At 38.4% G+C, this 17040-nt stretch overlaps 1 protein-coding gene across 1 annotated transcript in view; it reads left to right on the top strand.

Annotated features, from left to right (window-relative positions):
- Positions 1–449: 449 nt before the first annotated feature.
- MYPN (myopalladin) overlaps positions 450–17040 on the top strand; it is a 59905-nt gene continuing 43314 nt past the window's right edge. The window contains exons 1-2 of the mRNA XM_059820972.1: positions 450–531; positions 10472–11410. Of these exons, the coding sequence (XP_059676955.1) occupies positions 10473–11410 (938 nt within the window). The 5' untranslated portion in view covers positions 450–531; position 10472. The remainder of the gene's footprint in view (positions 532–10471; positions 11411–17040) is intronic.

Genomic DNA, 17040 nt, shown 5'->3' with positions numbered 1-17040 from the left:
TGATGGGTTTCCCAGTGACTGTAATCTTCGAGTTCTGATCAGAACATAAAGACAATAGCAATAACCAGTAATTTTAAAAGGCTGAAGTCTAAACCCACTGACAAGAGTAATACAATGCCACTACAGTGCCTCTTGGATGAATCAGCAAAACCCACATAGGCATCTATAGGGGACGTTTCACGAGTGAGGAGAAGGCGCTGGGTGCCCATAGGTGCTGTCAGAGCAGTGGATTCCCTGTCCAATGAGGTGGAATGCTCCGCGGGCACATGGTTTACGCTGCTCAAAATAACTTGGGACCTGCAAACTGACAAATGCTATTGCTCCGGTGGTGACAGGTTGTCCAGCTTCTTACAGCCATCCTCGTAATAACGAAGGTTAACTTCCTTCACTGTATGGACTCCTAGCTGTTTCTGTTCCTGAGGACTCGAAGAATTCCCTCGCTTCCTTTAACTTTAATCTCATACTTCTGGATAATTGTCATCGCTACTAACTGCCAGGGTTGGGCAGCAACATCTGGAGGATTTAAAAAAGGTAATGCCTCAACTTTAGATTGGTCTACATTTTGATTTTGCAGCACAGGTGCAGAAGGGTTTGATGAGCATGTATATTTGAATGCTAATTATTGCTGATAAGACATATACCGGGAACAAATAATTTTTAAACTGACTGACTTAAATTATGCTGAGGCATGTGTATTGCAGTGAAAGAGAAACAATGTTGTGCAGCATTATAAAGGGCTTGAATAGTATTGGTGGGCTTCTCAAAATCCCTCGGAGCCAGTCTGACTCCTCCAAAGAGTCAACAGAAGATTGTAACAACCTGAAAAGTTCCTTGCCGGGACTGTATTCTTCTTCCCACTTATATTCCCTCCACGTTCTGAAATATTTACATTCTGGTATTCACCCTTAAACCAAGATGCCATAATTTGGATTTCCTTCTTAAGCAAAATCAAACCTAATTTAACGCGACCCCATAGTCAAATACTTTCTATTTATTTATTTATTTATTTTGTCATGTAAAATGACCCCACTGGCTATATTTAGTGCTGGGAGATCTGCTCTCTGGATTAATGTACACAACAGCTGCAGAAACAGTCCTGCTAGAAGGGCATAGCTCTCCCTCTTGAGCTCTCACTATCTCCCTTGCTCTCTTTCTCTCTCTCAGAAAAGTATTTGACTGTCAGTAGCAAATGTTTGGCCCAATATATTGCAACATTAAGCAGTAATCAGAAGCCCATCTTAAGTTTTACAAAATAATATGTCAACAGTTGACAAGAGAACAGAGTAGCTCTTGAGTTTACGTCAATAGAACATTATACAAATCATGCTAAAAACACCGATTACTTTATCAGTAGTTTAGTTTTGGTCATGAGGTTTACATTTGTGAAGACGCTCTAGAGTTTAAGAGTGGAAACAAAATCAGCAAATGTTAATGGAACAATTTCATAAACTTCAACACTGCTCTTCTCCCTCTCCTACACCTCCTGAAGGTTCCTAAGGTCAGGAGACTTCTTTCTGTCTCTCTGTCTTTTTCAGAAAGGGCTAACAAAATTAAACAGCAATAGGAAGTGTGTTAGTTCCTGTAGCTGAGCAGAATTATATTTACATACGATAAATGATTTATAGTCATTTCAGGAGTTAGCTAGGTTTTGTATGTGACAGACTATCAAAAACAAAGGAGAACTGTGTGCTCGCTGCTGGTTTGCTATTCCTGTCCATTCTTTAGAGATTTTACAGTAGGTCTTGCTGTGGTACTGAAGGAATGTTTCTTATCAACAGCTGCTAAGAATTAGCAGTCTAGGTATATTTGCACATAAATACAACATTAAGATGGTTTGTTAAAAATTTCCACAATACCCCAACAGCAATTGGACAATGCAACCTAAATAGTAATCTAAATCACTGGGTAAAAAAAAAAAATCAGTTTACTTTTCTGTTTAAAACTTAACTGGTTTAGTACTTGTTTTCATAAACAGTAATATTCTACAGGGATGGGCAAATTAGTTCCACCTCATATAAATCTCATTTAAACATCATAGTTTGACAATATGATTCAAATGTGAAGGTTTTTGTGTTACAGTGTTCTTAGGGAAGACTGATGAAGAAGCATAAAAAAGACAGAACAGTAGACAAAAAGAACTAAATACAGTGAGAGTGTGGGGAAAAAAAAAAAAAGGCACAATTGGAAAAACCTTGGGGGAAAAAATGCAAGCCAGATTTCTTTTGTGTCTAATTTAAGGCTCGAGTTCCCTTTTTCACTAGGAACCAGTATTTGTATGAAAACTGAATCTCATTTTAAAAACAAAACAGCACATAGATCTGAAATTACCAGACAAAAAGATGTGCAAATGCCATCTAGTTTGCATACCCCTGCTTTTCAGGGCTTTCCTTTGTCCAGTTTGTGTTTGTTCAGTCTGGCTACACAAGCAGTTGGTTGTCTGGTATTCAGATACACGTGGGCAATTCCCTTGACATCGGTGCCACTTACATACAGACATTTGCTCAGCGTTTTGGTCTTGCAAATTCTCATTACAGTACCTTATGCAGTGCTGTAATAGTCAGTCTAGACTGAGCCCGTGCAATACATAAATCACTTTTTAACACTGAGAGCTAAGCTGTAGCTTCAGTCCCCAACTAAAACTTCACACAACCACATGCATTTGTGGATTTCTACAATGCTCACACATACTGTTAGCAGGAATAATAGAAATTACCTAATTTAAATCATTTGGCCATCACAGGCCATGAAAGTGGATTTGCAGTTTTAGCCATGAAAGGCTTGCAGAGTGGTGTGCCCGTGTTTGGACCAGGATAAATTAATATTGTTGCCTGTTAGTTATATTTTCCATTGAGGACTTTTGTATGTACATTCAGCACCAAACTGTGGACTTCTGTTGTATCTTTTTGGGCCTTTCATGTAAACTCTTTCTCAAACGGGCAATCCTTGAAGCAAACTGGACTGCATACATGACCTGAGTTAATACAAAATTGTCCTACATTATGAGCACTTGACACACTACACTCAGAGCTTGCCCTGACATCTGAGGTCCAGCTTTCACAGGTCAATGGGAGAGGAGACCAATATCACTACAAAAAGCAGTCTAGATAGATCCTCTGCTACAGAAATCTAGACTCTTAAATATTCCCAGCTTCAAGCCACTTGCTTGTGGTTTGGTATTATTTACCTAAGGTTCATAAAATATACACGTTAAATTATATCTCTGTAAATTCAAATTATTTATTATTCCAGCATAATATATTAACTAAATATAGATTATATATACCTGTATATAGATAATTCAATTCTGTATTCTCTTTCTAATGAAAATCCAGATAGCAATTTCAGTTTAACAGAAATTTAGAATTAGTTTTACCAGTTAAGGCCCCAATCCACTATCACAAGTACTCAAAAGATGAGGCATTGTTCAACTCCCAAGCCATTAAAGATTTATTAAAAATAATGAAAGTTCCCCAAAATCCTAAACATTGGATGTTCTAGATTTACCTCTTTTTTCCTTCTTTCTTCCCCTTTCCTTCCTTCTCTTCCCTTCCTTTCTCTCTTTTCCCTTCTTTTTAGAAAATTGTACGTAGGTAACACTTTTCAAGGTTTAAGATTCAAGTTTGCATTTTACCTGAGAACTACTTAAAAATTTAACTGTGTGGCACCTACAAATAGATGGGCTGCAAGGTGGGAGTTAGTAATTCTGTTCACAGATACTTCAAGTAAATCCTGGGCAGTTCAAGTGAAGTTGCTCCAGTTCTATACTGCAATGTACCTAAGGGCAGAAGCTGGACTGTTAGAGGTTTTATTTACAGAAAAGGGCCTGATTCTACTTATTTTTCTGAACATAAGCAGTAGTAGCCACACATCAGTTATAATAGCAATTAAAAAATCCCTTGAACAGCAGACATTTACATTAAAGCAAAGAGCAGCACTGTGTGAAGATACTTAAAACACTGCCCCACCAGTCTTCACTATTTACAAAATTATGTAACAGCAAGCAAGAAACAGCTACCAGCCTCTTTTAGACTTGCAATCAAATGAGAGTTTTAAGGTCTAGAATTTATAAAACAGATTAGAGACAGAAGAAAATATAAAATATGCTTAGAACATTAAAAATATTATATTGAAAAATATACATAAAGAAGTAGGATGTTTCCTAAACATGGACATAACCTTTAGCCTACTTGTTCTCAGAGGGATTTTGTTTCCATCAGAAGCTGTTACACTCCTGGGCTTAGAGGCTCTCTCCTGATTTTCCATTATTTAATTACATTACTTGGAAATGGGAGTTTAGTTATCTGAATTTCTTGATTCATTTCAAGGAATGGAATTCAAAGCTACTAATGTGTCTAAAACAGAAAAGTAAACCACCTTCTTGTACATAGCTTTCTAAATACAATTATTAAAAATATCTTACATTCACAACCCCAAACACACACAAGACCACCAGCCTTAGTCCTCTGCTCCAGCCTAACATTGCCTATGCCTGGGGTCTCAAAGTCTGTCTTGCAGCAGCTACAGCTTGTCAACAGGCAGTAAGGAAACGGTGACAATGGCAACTGCTAAGTGAGAATTCCTGCAAGGACATAAGAATGTGATTGTGATCGTTAAACGTCTGCAAGACAGATCACTTGTGTCATCTCTTACCTTGTTTTTCATAGCTGTAATCATACACTTGAAACACCCATATAACTGCTGGTGTTCACTAGTGTATGCGTAAATGCAATTTATGTGCAAATAAATTAAATGGAAAAGGATATAGCCTCTAATATCTGCTAAACTTTCCAGTTTCCAGACAGAGGTGCTGGGCATACAGGTCCAGAGCCTTGCTATGTGAAGGCCACAAAGGTGCCACTATGCAGAGAAAGATGCAGCAGTTCACTAGCTGCCCTGATGCTGGGGTTTCATGCAAAAGCAGTCTCAAAGTAATGGTAGCTTGAAAAGCCAGACAGGAACAACATGTACAGACTAAAATGACTCATTGTTAGCTACAACTGAAGGCCAAAGAAGATGTTCAAATGCTTTTTGCATTACCTCTGCTATTCGCGGATAACCTTTTTATTTTTATAAAGAGAAGGAGTGTTTGAAAAAAACTTCTTTAGGGCATCAAGCATTCAAAGCTGTTTCTCACCAAATAAAACAGAGGATCCGCACTCAGATATATCCGGGATTCCCTTCAGTTTTGCTGAGATTTCACTACTGCTGTTTTCTTAGGAAAAGCTCAGATTCTTTCAGTGATGACTCAGCAATGAGTCTAGCAAGCCTCACACAAGAAGAAAAGAAAAGGTTTGGAGTCAAACTGTGCAAGCTTCCTGCGGTGCAATTTTTCTGCCTTCCATTTTCAGGTCAAGTCACTGCCAAAACAAACCCTGGAAACTAATTCTACCTTTGTGAACATTTTATCCTACAGATCACTTGGCTAATAAGACAACATTGCCATAAATATAGGCTCTTGGAAATGCAGAAAGCTTGTACAATCAGTTGGCTAGTGGAAACTGAATTAGTAGACTGAAGAAGTTCATGCAGCTGGTTTTGTTCATGACATCCTCTGATGCCTCTCAAGCTAATAGGTGCCCAAGGTCACTGCTGTTAACGTTACAGGAAAGCAAAAATTGTTGCCCTCGGTGCACTTGTTTGGTGATGTAGGTAATGAACCAGTCAAGAGTAGAGAACTGCTGACTGCTGGAGTCACGCATCCCGTTTTCAATCCTAAATAACAACCACTTTAGGGCTATTATTTGTTATTAGCATTGCAATTCCTCCCCTTGATACTGGTTCATCATAAGACAAATTTTTAGTCTGCAAAATTATTGGTGCTTTCATTGACACCACAGATTGCCATCTACTGTGTTTTTACTAGAGTTTGTCCTCCTTGCTGCTTACTCAACAGAGTTATCCGCAAAGTTATCTGCTCAACAGAGATATCTGCAATTACTGTATACATTTTGCTAGCCCCATGATCTGGCAGCAGTGTGCCATGCACTGCCACTCAGTGCCAGCCTTCTGTGCCACTGCACGCTGGGGGACCGTGGGATGGTTTCTGTGCAGCCACAAAGACAATTCTATCCCAAAGATCCAATCAGGAAAAATTAAAAGGAAGGCTCAAGGCATATCAAGGCCAATTCCACATCTCAGTCTAAACAATCCAGAAAGTCAGGTGAAGAGAAAGACTGAATTCAAGACCAGATCTTAATTTTGGAGCTTAGATTCCAATTTTGGCTATAGAAAGGCTAAATTATTATTAATTATCATTAATCAAACCTGTAATAGCATAGTTGTTCCTCTGGTGGTATCTTCTCACTCACTAGAGAGATGGTTTAATAGATATTTTAGAAAATATATTGAATTCAGCCTCATTGCTATCTAGCCGAGACCTTGTCAGGCTGTATGCTTGGTCTCATTTGAACGAAGGCTGTTCTCCCCTGATTGTGAACTCTGAATGTCTCACCTACGCAGTGATTCCCTCAATCATCAGCCCTCTGTAGTCCTTGGAGAGTATAACTCCTTGTAGAAAAAAAAAAAAAAAAGAAACTGGACCTCTCTCAAGGCATAACCAAGGCATAATTAATAATTGTAACTGGATTGTCTGGTAGCCTCACAGCAACATTTGCTGAAACTCAACATATTCCATTTCATTTGAAATACCACATAATTCAAAATATCTTAAAACTTTAGTAGCCAAGCACTGCCTCAAAGTGCTACATTTGACTAGTACCCAACTTCTTCCTTACTAAAAACAGAAGAAGTTATCTTCTACAGAAGCTGAAAATAGAGAAGAGTTAGAAATAATATTGTCACGCTGGGTGAGCTCTAAAGAAGTGTGACGGCTCTCTAAGGATTAGATGAATTTGGCATCAGATTCACTCTCATCAGTATCTTGCTTCCCAACACCAGAAGGAGCACTCTGCTCCCTTCCACCCCTTCTGCTCCAACCAGCAGAAGGAAGGAAGTTGTTCCAGCTCCTTTGCTGGGGAGCTGTTTCTTTTCTCCCGTTCACACCTGCTCAGCTGCCCTCAGAGGAGCAGAGACAGGGTTGAACCAGCAACTTGCCCATTTGCTTCCTGCATGTTCACTCAGGACTGTGACAGACAAGTGGGGTTTGCTCTTCCATGTATGGCTGTGCTGTCTAGCCTGGTCATCTGAATGGAAGATGCATTATACAACTGCAATACAGCTAGCCAAAATGAACCATCGGTACAAGGAAGTTTTGATTTGACTACTTTAATTTGCTCCATCATTTTATATTTTCACCAGGTATAGTCACCCCTGGTTTTGTTATTTTGCAGTAATTTGCATGTAATTTTCCTTCTTTTGCTATAAGACAGTGACTTCTTCATTACACTTTTTTGCAAACTAGAATTATAATGCTATTTCACCAATCTAAACACATCTTCTTTGAGAGCATCTCCTCGTATTGCAGTAATACTCCTTACGGGAATTAGCAGAAATTATTTCTTTCATGTTTCAATGCATTGTTCAAAAGATGAATAGATGATATGCAAGACCCAGAACAAAGTCTCAAATAGCCATACTGAACAAACAGTTGCCTTACTATGGTTATCTGCAGGAAAGCTGCACTGTGATTAACAACCTCTGTTGAAATAGATGTAGCACTTAAATGAGAATATCAAGCAATAGCTATACAACAGAGGAAAATGAAACCCTGAATAGTCACAGGCAGATGATTTTCATGTACCCTCTCAACAAAATTATTGCAGGAGTTCTTTAACTTCATTTGACTTTGGCAGGTTTTGATCACACAGTATTGTTTCCCTACTTGCATTTCCTCCTTAGAGTGTCCAGTGTTCTCTAAAGAACTGCATCGTCTTTTTCAAGCTCTGATGACATTTACAGACATTGAGATGAAATGAAAATGTGCCATTCTGAAACGTTTCAGAAAGAGTGGCCAAGAAATGTAGCAAGCTAAATTTTGCAACATGTAAAACACATACCTCTCCAACCACTTAAAATACAGCCTTCCGCTGTAGCATCTAAAGTTACACAAAGATACATATAGCTGGATGTTACAATCTATCATAGCCACACGCAGAGAGGTTAGCATGGAGCTGCATCCCTCCAGAGATATTCTGAGAGACTGTACCTTCTATGACATCCCACTAAAAGCACATACGGCTCTTTTTGCAGGCTAAGGCAGTTGCACAGTGCAGAGAAAAGAGCTGGCTATGGCTCTGCTTCTTCCCTTCTCTTTTTAAGTAGATACAAGGCAGCACATAGGGAGGAGGTCTAAAGCAATCTTGCCCTATGTTACAGCTATAGTCTACGTCTGCAGTTCATTCATGTGTGAGGTTTGTCTTCCAGGCTGTAAACTCCTTATGTTAGAATGTATTTAAACTCTTCAGAGTTGAAACTGTAGCTTTAGCTATGACCTTTACAGCACATAGTATGCTATCAGCACATAAACAAGATAATATAACCCCTTAAACACGTTCAGCTTCGGTAAGGTTGCACAGCTGTTTAAGAAGTAAAAGCTGAGCAAGCAAAAGTAGTATTCATAGAGCAGAACTTTAAGCCTCACGGAGACCTCTTTGTTCTCTTAAGAGGTTAAATTACATACTCTGTCCAGTCATGAAACAGCTTACAACATTATCTCATGTGAGCTTCCCAAATCAATGTTCTCTTATGTGCCACAGCTTCACTGAAACACTGTGCCACAATTTAATGCCAACTGTTCAATTAGTATTGCAGACCCTGGCTCAGTTGCAGGGATTGGGTGCATAGAAGCATATAATTGATATGGTATTTTATTTGTCATTTTTCGTACAGGCACAAACTTATCAATATATTGCTTGGGTGCCTTTGTTGTCTTACTGGTTTTGCTTGTTTCATATTACCAAAATTAAACAATAAAATCAATAAATCTAAAATGCCAAATATTTACGTAAGAAAAAGAACTTCAATATAACAGATTGTGCCTCAGGCAGAGGGATTAAGGTCTCAAAATGCACATAAGAATATGATACCTTTGTATTCATTCATTGAAGAAGAATATAAACAGTTTAAATTGAACCTTTCCTTTTTGCAAATAAGGAAGAAGGGCTGTCACTCACATTCCAGGAAGAATACTGCAGCAGCATGAGACATTACCACCTCATTTGCTTTTTACCAGCCCTTTTCCAGGGACAACTGTCCGACTAGCAGAGCAGAAAGCATTTCACAGCAGAGATACCTTTTCTACTTTTCTCCTCTTTCTCTGGCAACTTCAGCTGTTACATAAGGCTATGAATGGAAATGGCTGAGGCAAGGGCATGCATGTTCCCTTCTCTTGATGCCACAACAGGAACAGAACCTTCTGCAGTGCGACAAATCAGACACCTTGGGGTAGGAATATTTGAAACCATCACAGCAAGACTTGCCAGGCCATAAAAGAAGCAGGAGAGAAGTACTGTACACTGCGTATTCTGAGAGACAGATCGAGTAAATAGTCATGCACCTGTTTCAGTATCTGTGAGGTATCATCTCTCTGAAAGGCTGTGAAAAGTATTTGTCTTATTCGTCTTCATATTTAAGCCACGTTAAGATGAGTGTGTTAACAGGATGTCTGAATCCCTCTACATTCATAATGGCTCTTGTGTAAATAAAAGTGAGAAAATTATGCAGAAGTACTTACTTAAGCATTAGAAGGGATACTTTACCCTTGCTCATCAGGCATACAGGTTAAATGTGGGCTTTCTGATCCTGAATTCTCATCTGTGGTACATTTTTTCAGAATCAGGATGACCTAAGAAAGGCCTGTAGTACAAATTATGTTCGTATCGAATAATGACGTAATTCTCTATTTACTTTAAATAGTTTGTTGGAAATAATGCTTAATTTAAGAAGGTGTAGTACATTTAGCACCATTATTGTTTCCTATAATGCAATACCTTTAATAATTTTAAATGAAAAATTGTCGTTATAGAATATTTTTGTTCTTCTCGCCCCTTCTCCTTCCTCCTCTCATCCCTCAAATGCTTTTTGGGGGTTCATTTACTTACTACTCCAGTGTCTTTCAAGCTAAATTTACTTAATTGAAGAGTACTGCTATTCTCTCACAACTTTCAGTCCTTGAAATATCCAGCATTTAATCTGTCTGATGAGGTTGTTTCTTAGCTAAGAAACATGCATCAGCAATGATAAATATTTTACAGTTGAAACCCAGTTAATAGCTCTGTAGTTGAAGTTTTGCCTGGGACAAAGTGTAAATTACCACACTTGCAGTTGCTTTAGCTATATAAGGCTACCAATTGTAGAAAGCGATAAAAGATGCATTTTACTGGGTAAAGGCAATAGTATCTGGCAGGATGTATTGAAGCAGGACTTTAAAACAAGACCATACTTACAAGTTAATATTCAGCACACAGATGCACTTTGAAAATGTTGTGTTCTGCTTTTCAGAAGCCTTAATTGTGTGCAATCAAAAAAATTGCTATTGATAAGGTGTGGTCCTATTTGTCCTTTTTGTTGGCAGCATGCAAGACGACAGTTTAGAATCCTCAACTTCAATATCTCAACTTCTGAGAGAAAGTTATTTAGCTGAAACTAAGCATCAAGGGAAGAGTGAAAGAAGCAGATCAGAACCAGCTTCTCATAATTTCCATTATGGCAACGCTTCTGGTGATTCAGATGAGGTAGCTGCCCAAGATGACCTTCCAGATCTCTCTGCCTTTTTGAGCCAAGAAGAGTTAGATGAAAGTGTAAACCTGGCAAGACAAGCTATTGATCAGAATCCACTGGAAACTAAACAGGATGAGCTTCAGGCACATTCACAGCATCCCCCAGATCAGCTGAAAAACACAGGAAAACACAAAAAAATGGCCCAGTCTACAGCTTTGAAAACATCAGACAATGGCCTGCACTCAAACTTTTGTCAGGACCATGTCAGAAATACAAAGGGCTCCAAAGGGAGCTCTCCAGACCTAAAGAAACACCACCTTCCTTCTGAATCAGAATCAAAAAAGGAATTCCTAAACAAGGCAGCAGATTTTATTGAGGAGCTCTCATCACTTTTCAAAGCTCACAATTCTGAAAGAATAAGACCTCGAACATGCAAAAACTACAGGAGCAAAATTGATTCTAAGAATAAGTCCACTCAAAAAGGTAGCTCTAGCCTATCTAGCACATCAGAAAGCAGAGAAAGGCTTTCCATTCCAGTACCTGAAGACTTGGAAGACAAAGCAGAGAAAACATTTGAACAAACAGATGATCAACAGGCGGCAAACTTGGAATCTATCAATCAATTAACAAGTGCAGAGCTAAAAACAGAGTCAGAGTCGGCATCTGTATATTCGGATGAGCCTATTGGACAACCACCACGCTTTACTCAAAAACTGAAGAGCAGGGAAGTCCCTGAAGGAACCAAAGTGCAATTGGACTGCATTGTGGTAGGAATCCCAGCACCTGAAGTCAGGTAATCATACTCTGCACTTGCCGTTTTGTGTTTCTGTAACAGTAGGTGTATGACTTACTCTTTCCAGATATTTTGATGCGTATGTTTCAGTAATCTGTAGCAGAAGTCCCTTAATCTTGGTTATTAAAATTTATTAAAAAAAAATTGCTTTCTTTAAGTTATACAAAAGGTTGCTTATATTTTAAGACAACGTATTTTGGCACGCATTATTTTCTTTGGACTTTAGAGAACTGTTTTTAAATACTGAACTTCCATAATTAAAAGAAAGTGCTAACTCCTTAGCGAGAAATGTTAGTTACCTTTCTGGAAATAAAGACTGATTGTGTAAAACAGCTAACACCACCAATGGCTGTGAGATCTCAGGCTGATGTCTGAAGGTATTTGAGACGAGTGAACATATAGGTTCGTATGAACCAAAACCATCCATACATGAACAGAGAGGAAAGGAGTTCATTTAAGTTATTATACAAATAACCAGGAACAGCTCAGTTCTAATTCAGATTCTGATGATTCTGCTCTGACCTTATAAAAAACACTCCCATTTTATCAGTATAAGGCACCCTTATTAATTGATACTTATTCATGTTGTGTGACCAGCACGCTAATTCTGATGCTTCAGTTTTCATCTTGGGTATCTATAAGGATTTTGAAACTTAAATAAGTAACATTTGCAAAGATCACTGGAGACAAAAGGAAATGTGAAAAAACTACACTTTGTCAATGCCACCAGGGGAATAAGAAACAGATTATTGTAACTTTTAAATTTATCTTGAAAATTCTTAGATCTCATCAGCATTTCTAAATCTAAATTTGTTCATATAGAGCTAATTAGCCAAATTTACTTCTCAATTACAGTGGTGGAATTATATTTCCTTTGCTGGGACTGTACGAATCCAATGGAAAAGAAAATTATATCCATCTTTTAGAGATGTACTATACATATTTGCATCCTAATATCTGCAGTATCATAAACAGATACCCCTAGTTGAGATGGTTGCCTATGCTTTTATAGGCATTTTAGAAATCTGAGTTGCTTTTCTAAATACTGAAAAGAACTGTTTGCATCTTCAGCATCTAATTAAAGGACTCTGAGCTTCACAGATGGTCCACTTTTTCCAATTGTCAGATCATTGTCTTCCTTATATACTTAGACAATGCTGGATACAGCACTACTACCACTTCTACTGCAGTCAACACCTTTTATCATCTTTCTCACTGAACTAAGAGGCACTATCATCAAATGAAAACTATCTCAACTTCCAAAGACAGAAGCTCCAAAGATTCTTGTGGTAAAGAATCTTTGTCTTCGACTCCCTTGGATTTCTGGCACACCAACTGCTAATTTTTCAGAAGGAAGAAGCTTTTACAACACAATATTAAGTACATGGGAACAAGGATCTACAAATGAATCCTCTTGTTTTGGGCTGTCTGCAGGTATGGACAACCTTGTCAGGAAGACAAGAAGTTAGCCCGTTCATAGGATCCCTGAACTGTGACTGCCAGACCATTTTGCCCCACTTGTGCCTTTATTAGTAACAGTCCCTAACAAGGCCTTGATCCATGGTGCCACACAGTGTGTCTCTTGTCCATGACAGGAATGTGAACTTTATAGAGGAGGAGTCTCTTCTAAAGCTGGGGGAAATACCTTGTTTGGGAAGAATATGCTTTCTACAATGCTTCAGGTCTAAGTCACTGCTTTAATTAACAATTTTGAGGCATTCCCTTGATGGAGCTTATGCCATTATAAATGTTGTATTGTGTTCAGCCCTTAAATTCATAGAGGAGTCTGATCAAAAGAGAAAACAGTGCCAGAAATTTGGTTTTCTGGACAGAAAACAGACAGGAAATATCCTCATCCCCTAGATATTAGCACCACACTCTGAAGACTTCTCGTGCTTATAAAGACTTTGAGACTTACTTCTCCAAGCGCTTGCCTTGATAAATCTTTTTGATATTAAAAATGTCAGTAGGATCCCCGGATATGAGAAGTAATTTTTTTCTTCTCTTGTCATTCATAGTTCATAATACAAAGAAACCAACTGAAATAGTCTGTTATTTATATAGACCTGTACACAAACTCAGTCTGGCTTTCTTTGTATTCAGAAAAGGTGAACACTGAATTGCTTGTTTATAGACATATACTCTGGCACACAACGATAATTTCATGTATTTCTCCAGAAGGCCACAACACCATCCTTATAACAGCACATGATGCCCATGCCATTGACACATACATAAAACTGGCACGGTATTCATGCCATCTAAGTTTAGGCATTTAACAACTATATGAATTAGAACCTGACACTGTAAAGTCACTGAAGCCTTGCAAGGGCAGATTGGAGAACCCAGGAACAATGACTCATCCCATGGAGTATCCAGGGATGGCCAGGATGCCTATGCACCCAATTCAGGGACTGCTTGATTCCACAGACTTGGGTGATGGGTATCTTTGTAACTTGGGTCTATTTTTGTCCCAACAAAACTGAAGCTTTTCCACTGAAATTTCTATCTCAACATTTGATTTTGTTTACTGTAAATAATAAAATAAGCTACTTACGTGAATGACAGTCAATACAGGAGCTGTTACACTTTTATAGAATAAGCATCATCAGACTTTTCCAGTGATAATACATTGCTCCAAACAGAAATGCACACTTGGTTTACTGACTCACACTTGTAGTCAGATTAGATGAGCTAACACAGAAGTCCAGAACTTGGGGCTGATGCCCCAAGACCAAGGGAATTAGGGACAGGGAGAAGGAAGTCCCACAGGGAAAATCAGTCCCAAGGAGTCAAGCTCAAGAAAAAGATCAGGCTCAGCTTTCAGTTTCACAATTTAAACTAACAACAACAAAAAAAAAATCACAAGGGGGTAAGCTTGAACTTTCTCTCCCCCCGTGTTTTCTGTGTGTGTGTATGTACGTGGTGTATGAAGGAGAAAGCTGGGAATGTTAGCTGCTTGAACAGAGTTTCCTGATCGTAATTATTTGTCAACAAAACTTTTGTCCCGTTCATCCAAGATTCTTTCAACTCCACCAATGTGTAGGAGTAACACTAAGAAAGGGTGTAAAAAAATTCACTTGCCTGAGTAATAAGTATTCATGTGCTTCCAGTGATCATGGCCTTTTTAGTCACTGCTACAGCAAGAAGAAACCAGAAAATATAATGTACTTTGGTGTATGTGTTCTATTAACCATGGGGACCATGAAAATGCAGGTTTTTTCCCAAAAAATAGTGCTTGTCTTTGATCTGCTGTGCAAAGCTTCCAAAATACTGAAGGAAGCATCTTGTTGGCCATAGTTGTGGAACTGTGTCCAGAACAGGTCTCAGACCTGGCAACCGTCTTGCTTTGAGGGTAACAGCTTTTCAAGGTTTGTGGTGAGTTAGTTCAGTATCTATGGAACTGGGCAAGGAGAGAAGAATTCTAATAGATAAGCAAGAGAGATACAAAAATCAGTAGTCCCAGGAAAGGACTAACTGGCAAGGTGGCAACAGATGAAAGAAAGCTTAATGCTGACTGGCTTTAAGGCATGATTTCTTCTTCCTTCAACTTAGCTGAATGACCATGCTCACGCATGCTAATGCATGCTTGCCTGCATCCTTTGACTTAAAATGGCCTTTCTAACCACAGAAACGAATACTAAGTTACTTATAATGCTTATAATATATACATTTAGAAGGTAGAAGTGGTACTGTGGGAACCCAGAGCATTGTGAAACAAGAACAAGATTCAACAGGCTCTGTAATGTAGTTTCTCAGTCAACACTAGGAGCAATCAGATGGTTAAACTGATGCAATGGGGATTATAAGAGAGAAAATAGAGCCAGGAGATTTAGAAAGAAGCTGATCACAGAAATGGAAAGGACTGGAAAATATGATGGACAGATGCCACGTTTGAAAGCAAGACAGTACAAAACAAAATGAATGATGTAAAAAATGGTGTAAATGACGTTCATGATGGATCAGGGTCAAAGTATCATTGGCAATGATAAAGCAGTATAATTTACAGGCTTGGTAGGTAACCACCTGGTATATACAAGGGCTTTCTGAGGGACAGAAAATTGGATGGTGGAGCAAGGGAAGAAACTGGGAACTGATTTGAAGTATCAGTATATGGAAAGCTAAACCCTGCTTGGCTGAATACAGATAGACCTGTCCAACCGCTTTTTAAGATAACTCAGCCTTAATGTAACAAGCCCACATATTAGAGGAAGCGCGTTAAGCCTACCTATCTAGAAAGAAGTTTCAGTGAAACGTTAGCCATTTTTCAGTATCATCAGCTGAATGCAGTGACATAGAAGAGATGAACAAAGATTGATACTATAGTACGTGGGCCTCTAGCTAGCTCAAACATTAGCTCACAAAGAGCACTACTGTAATTATTGATTGATTACTTTACTGACCATACTGCAGGTTAGAAATAAGCATTTAAAAGAAATGTGTAGCATATTTCCAAAGTGTTAAAGGTTTTGATGACCTCCTTCCCGTGCTTCCTTCTATAGCTGTTTCTGTATGAGTAATGATAGGTGTGACATTCACTCCTCTCCGTGAGGAGAGCACTCCTTATTCCCTCAAGTTCAGAGGTGCCTACATTTTTCCAAACTGTTTGGCACGTCACTCCTAGGTTAATTTTACTTATGAATCACATTGCATGGTTTGGCATACACAGCTATCCTGGAAGTGTCATGAGGATTTGATGTTCTAAAAACAGGCTATATGTCATAAGGTTTGCATGAAAACATTCTTTAACATAGGCATACGAAGCTTGAAAAGTGCATTTTAGTGCTGCTTTGTTTAAGGAGACTAGATCCGCAACTAATCACAGATTTTTGGAGACTGAAGTCACTTAAGACTGATGAAGATTTTTTTTCCTGGCTGCCAGATGAAAACATTTATCTATTTTAGTGCTCAAAGCCTAGAGAGCCAAACTTCTCTTACATGCAACTCCAGTCAAGTCAATGGATTAAGACGTAGGATGAATTTGGCACAGCGGATGACACTGCTTGTGCTTAATGTGAACCTGCCTTGTATGACGAAGCTATCATTACAATTCATGGCAGGAATGAAATGTCAGTGACAGAGAGTATTGCTACTTCAGTCATGCCACGTATCTCAATGTCAGAACTCCCCTTGGAACTGACATTTCATTGCTACCACGTACAACAGTTTGATGGTAAGAATAAAATAAAATGTTAATAAGCAAGAACCAGATATGGTCATACGAAAGATTTACATAAAGCTTCATTTCACAAGGGAGAATTGTTTTTCATTTATAAGCATTGCGAAGAGATAACATACATATAGCACACTCTTTTTCTTGGCTTAATCTCAAAATACTTTAACATTATGGTGAAAATAGTGACTAAAGAAAACACTGCACAGGAGAACTAAACACAGATTTGAAACAGAAGTTTATTCCTGAAGTTTTCAATCAGTTATGTTGCAAATTTTGGACTAGTCAAAGGAAAAAACAACTGCAAAGAAAAGAATTAACTCAGTCCTGCTTCATTGTCCGTTTGAGTCTACTAAAGGAATATACTATTCACATACTACTAAAATAACTGAAAGAAATAGCTTACATAGTGTATTTAATTTTGCTTTTAGGAAATTAGAATTGTGCCTCACAAAAG

Source organism: Gavia stellata, chromosome 9, assembly GCF_030936135.1.
Source record: "Gavia stellata isolate bGavSte3 chromosome 9, bGavSte3.hap2, whole genome shotgun sequence".
In the NCBI taxonomy this organism is placed as follows: domain Eukaryota; kingdom Metazoa; phylum Chordata; class Aves; order Gaviiformes; family Gaviidae; genus Gavia; species Gavia stellata.
Note: the sequence above shows the minus strand (reverse complement) of the source record. Positions and strands in the feature narration are given on the sequence as shown.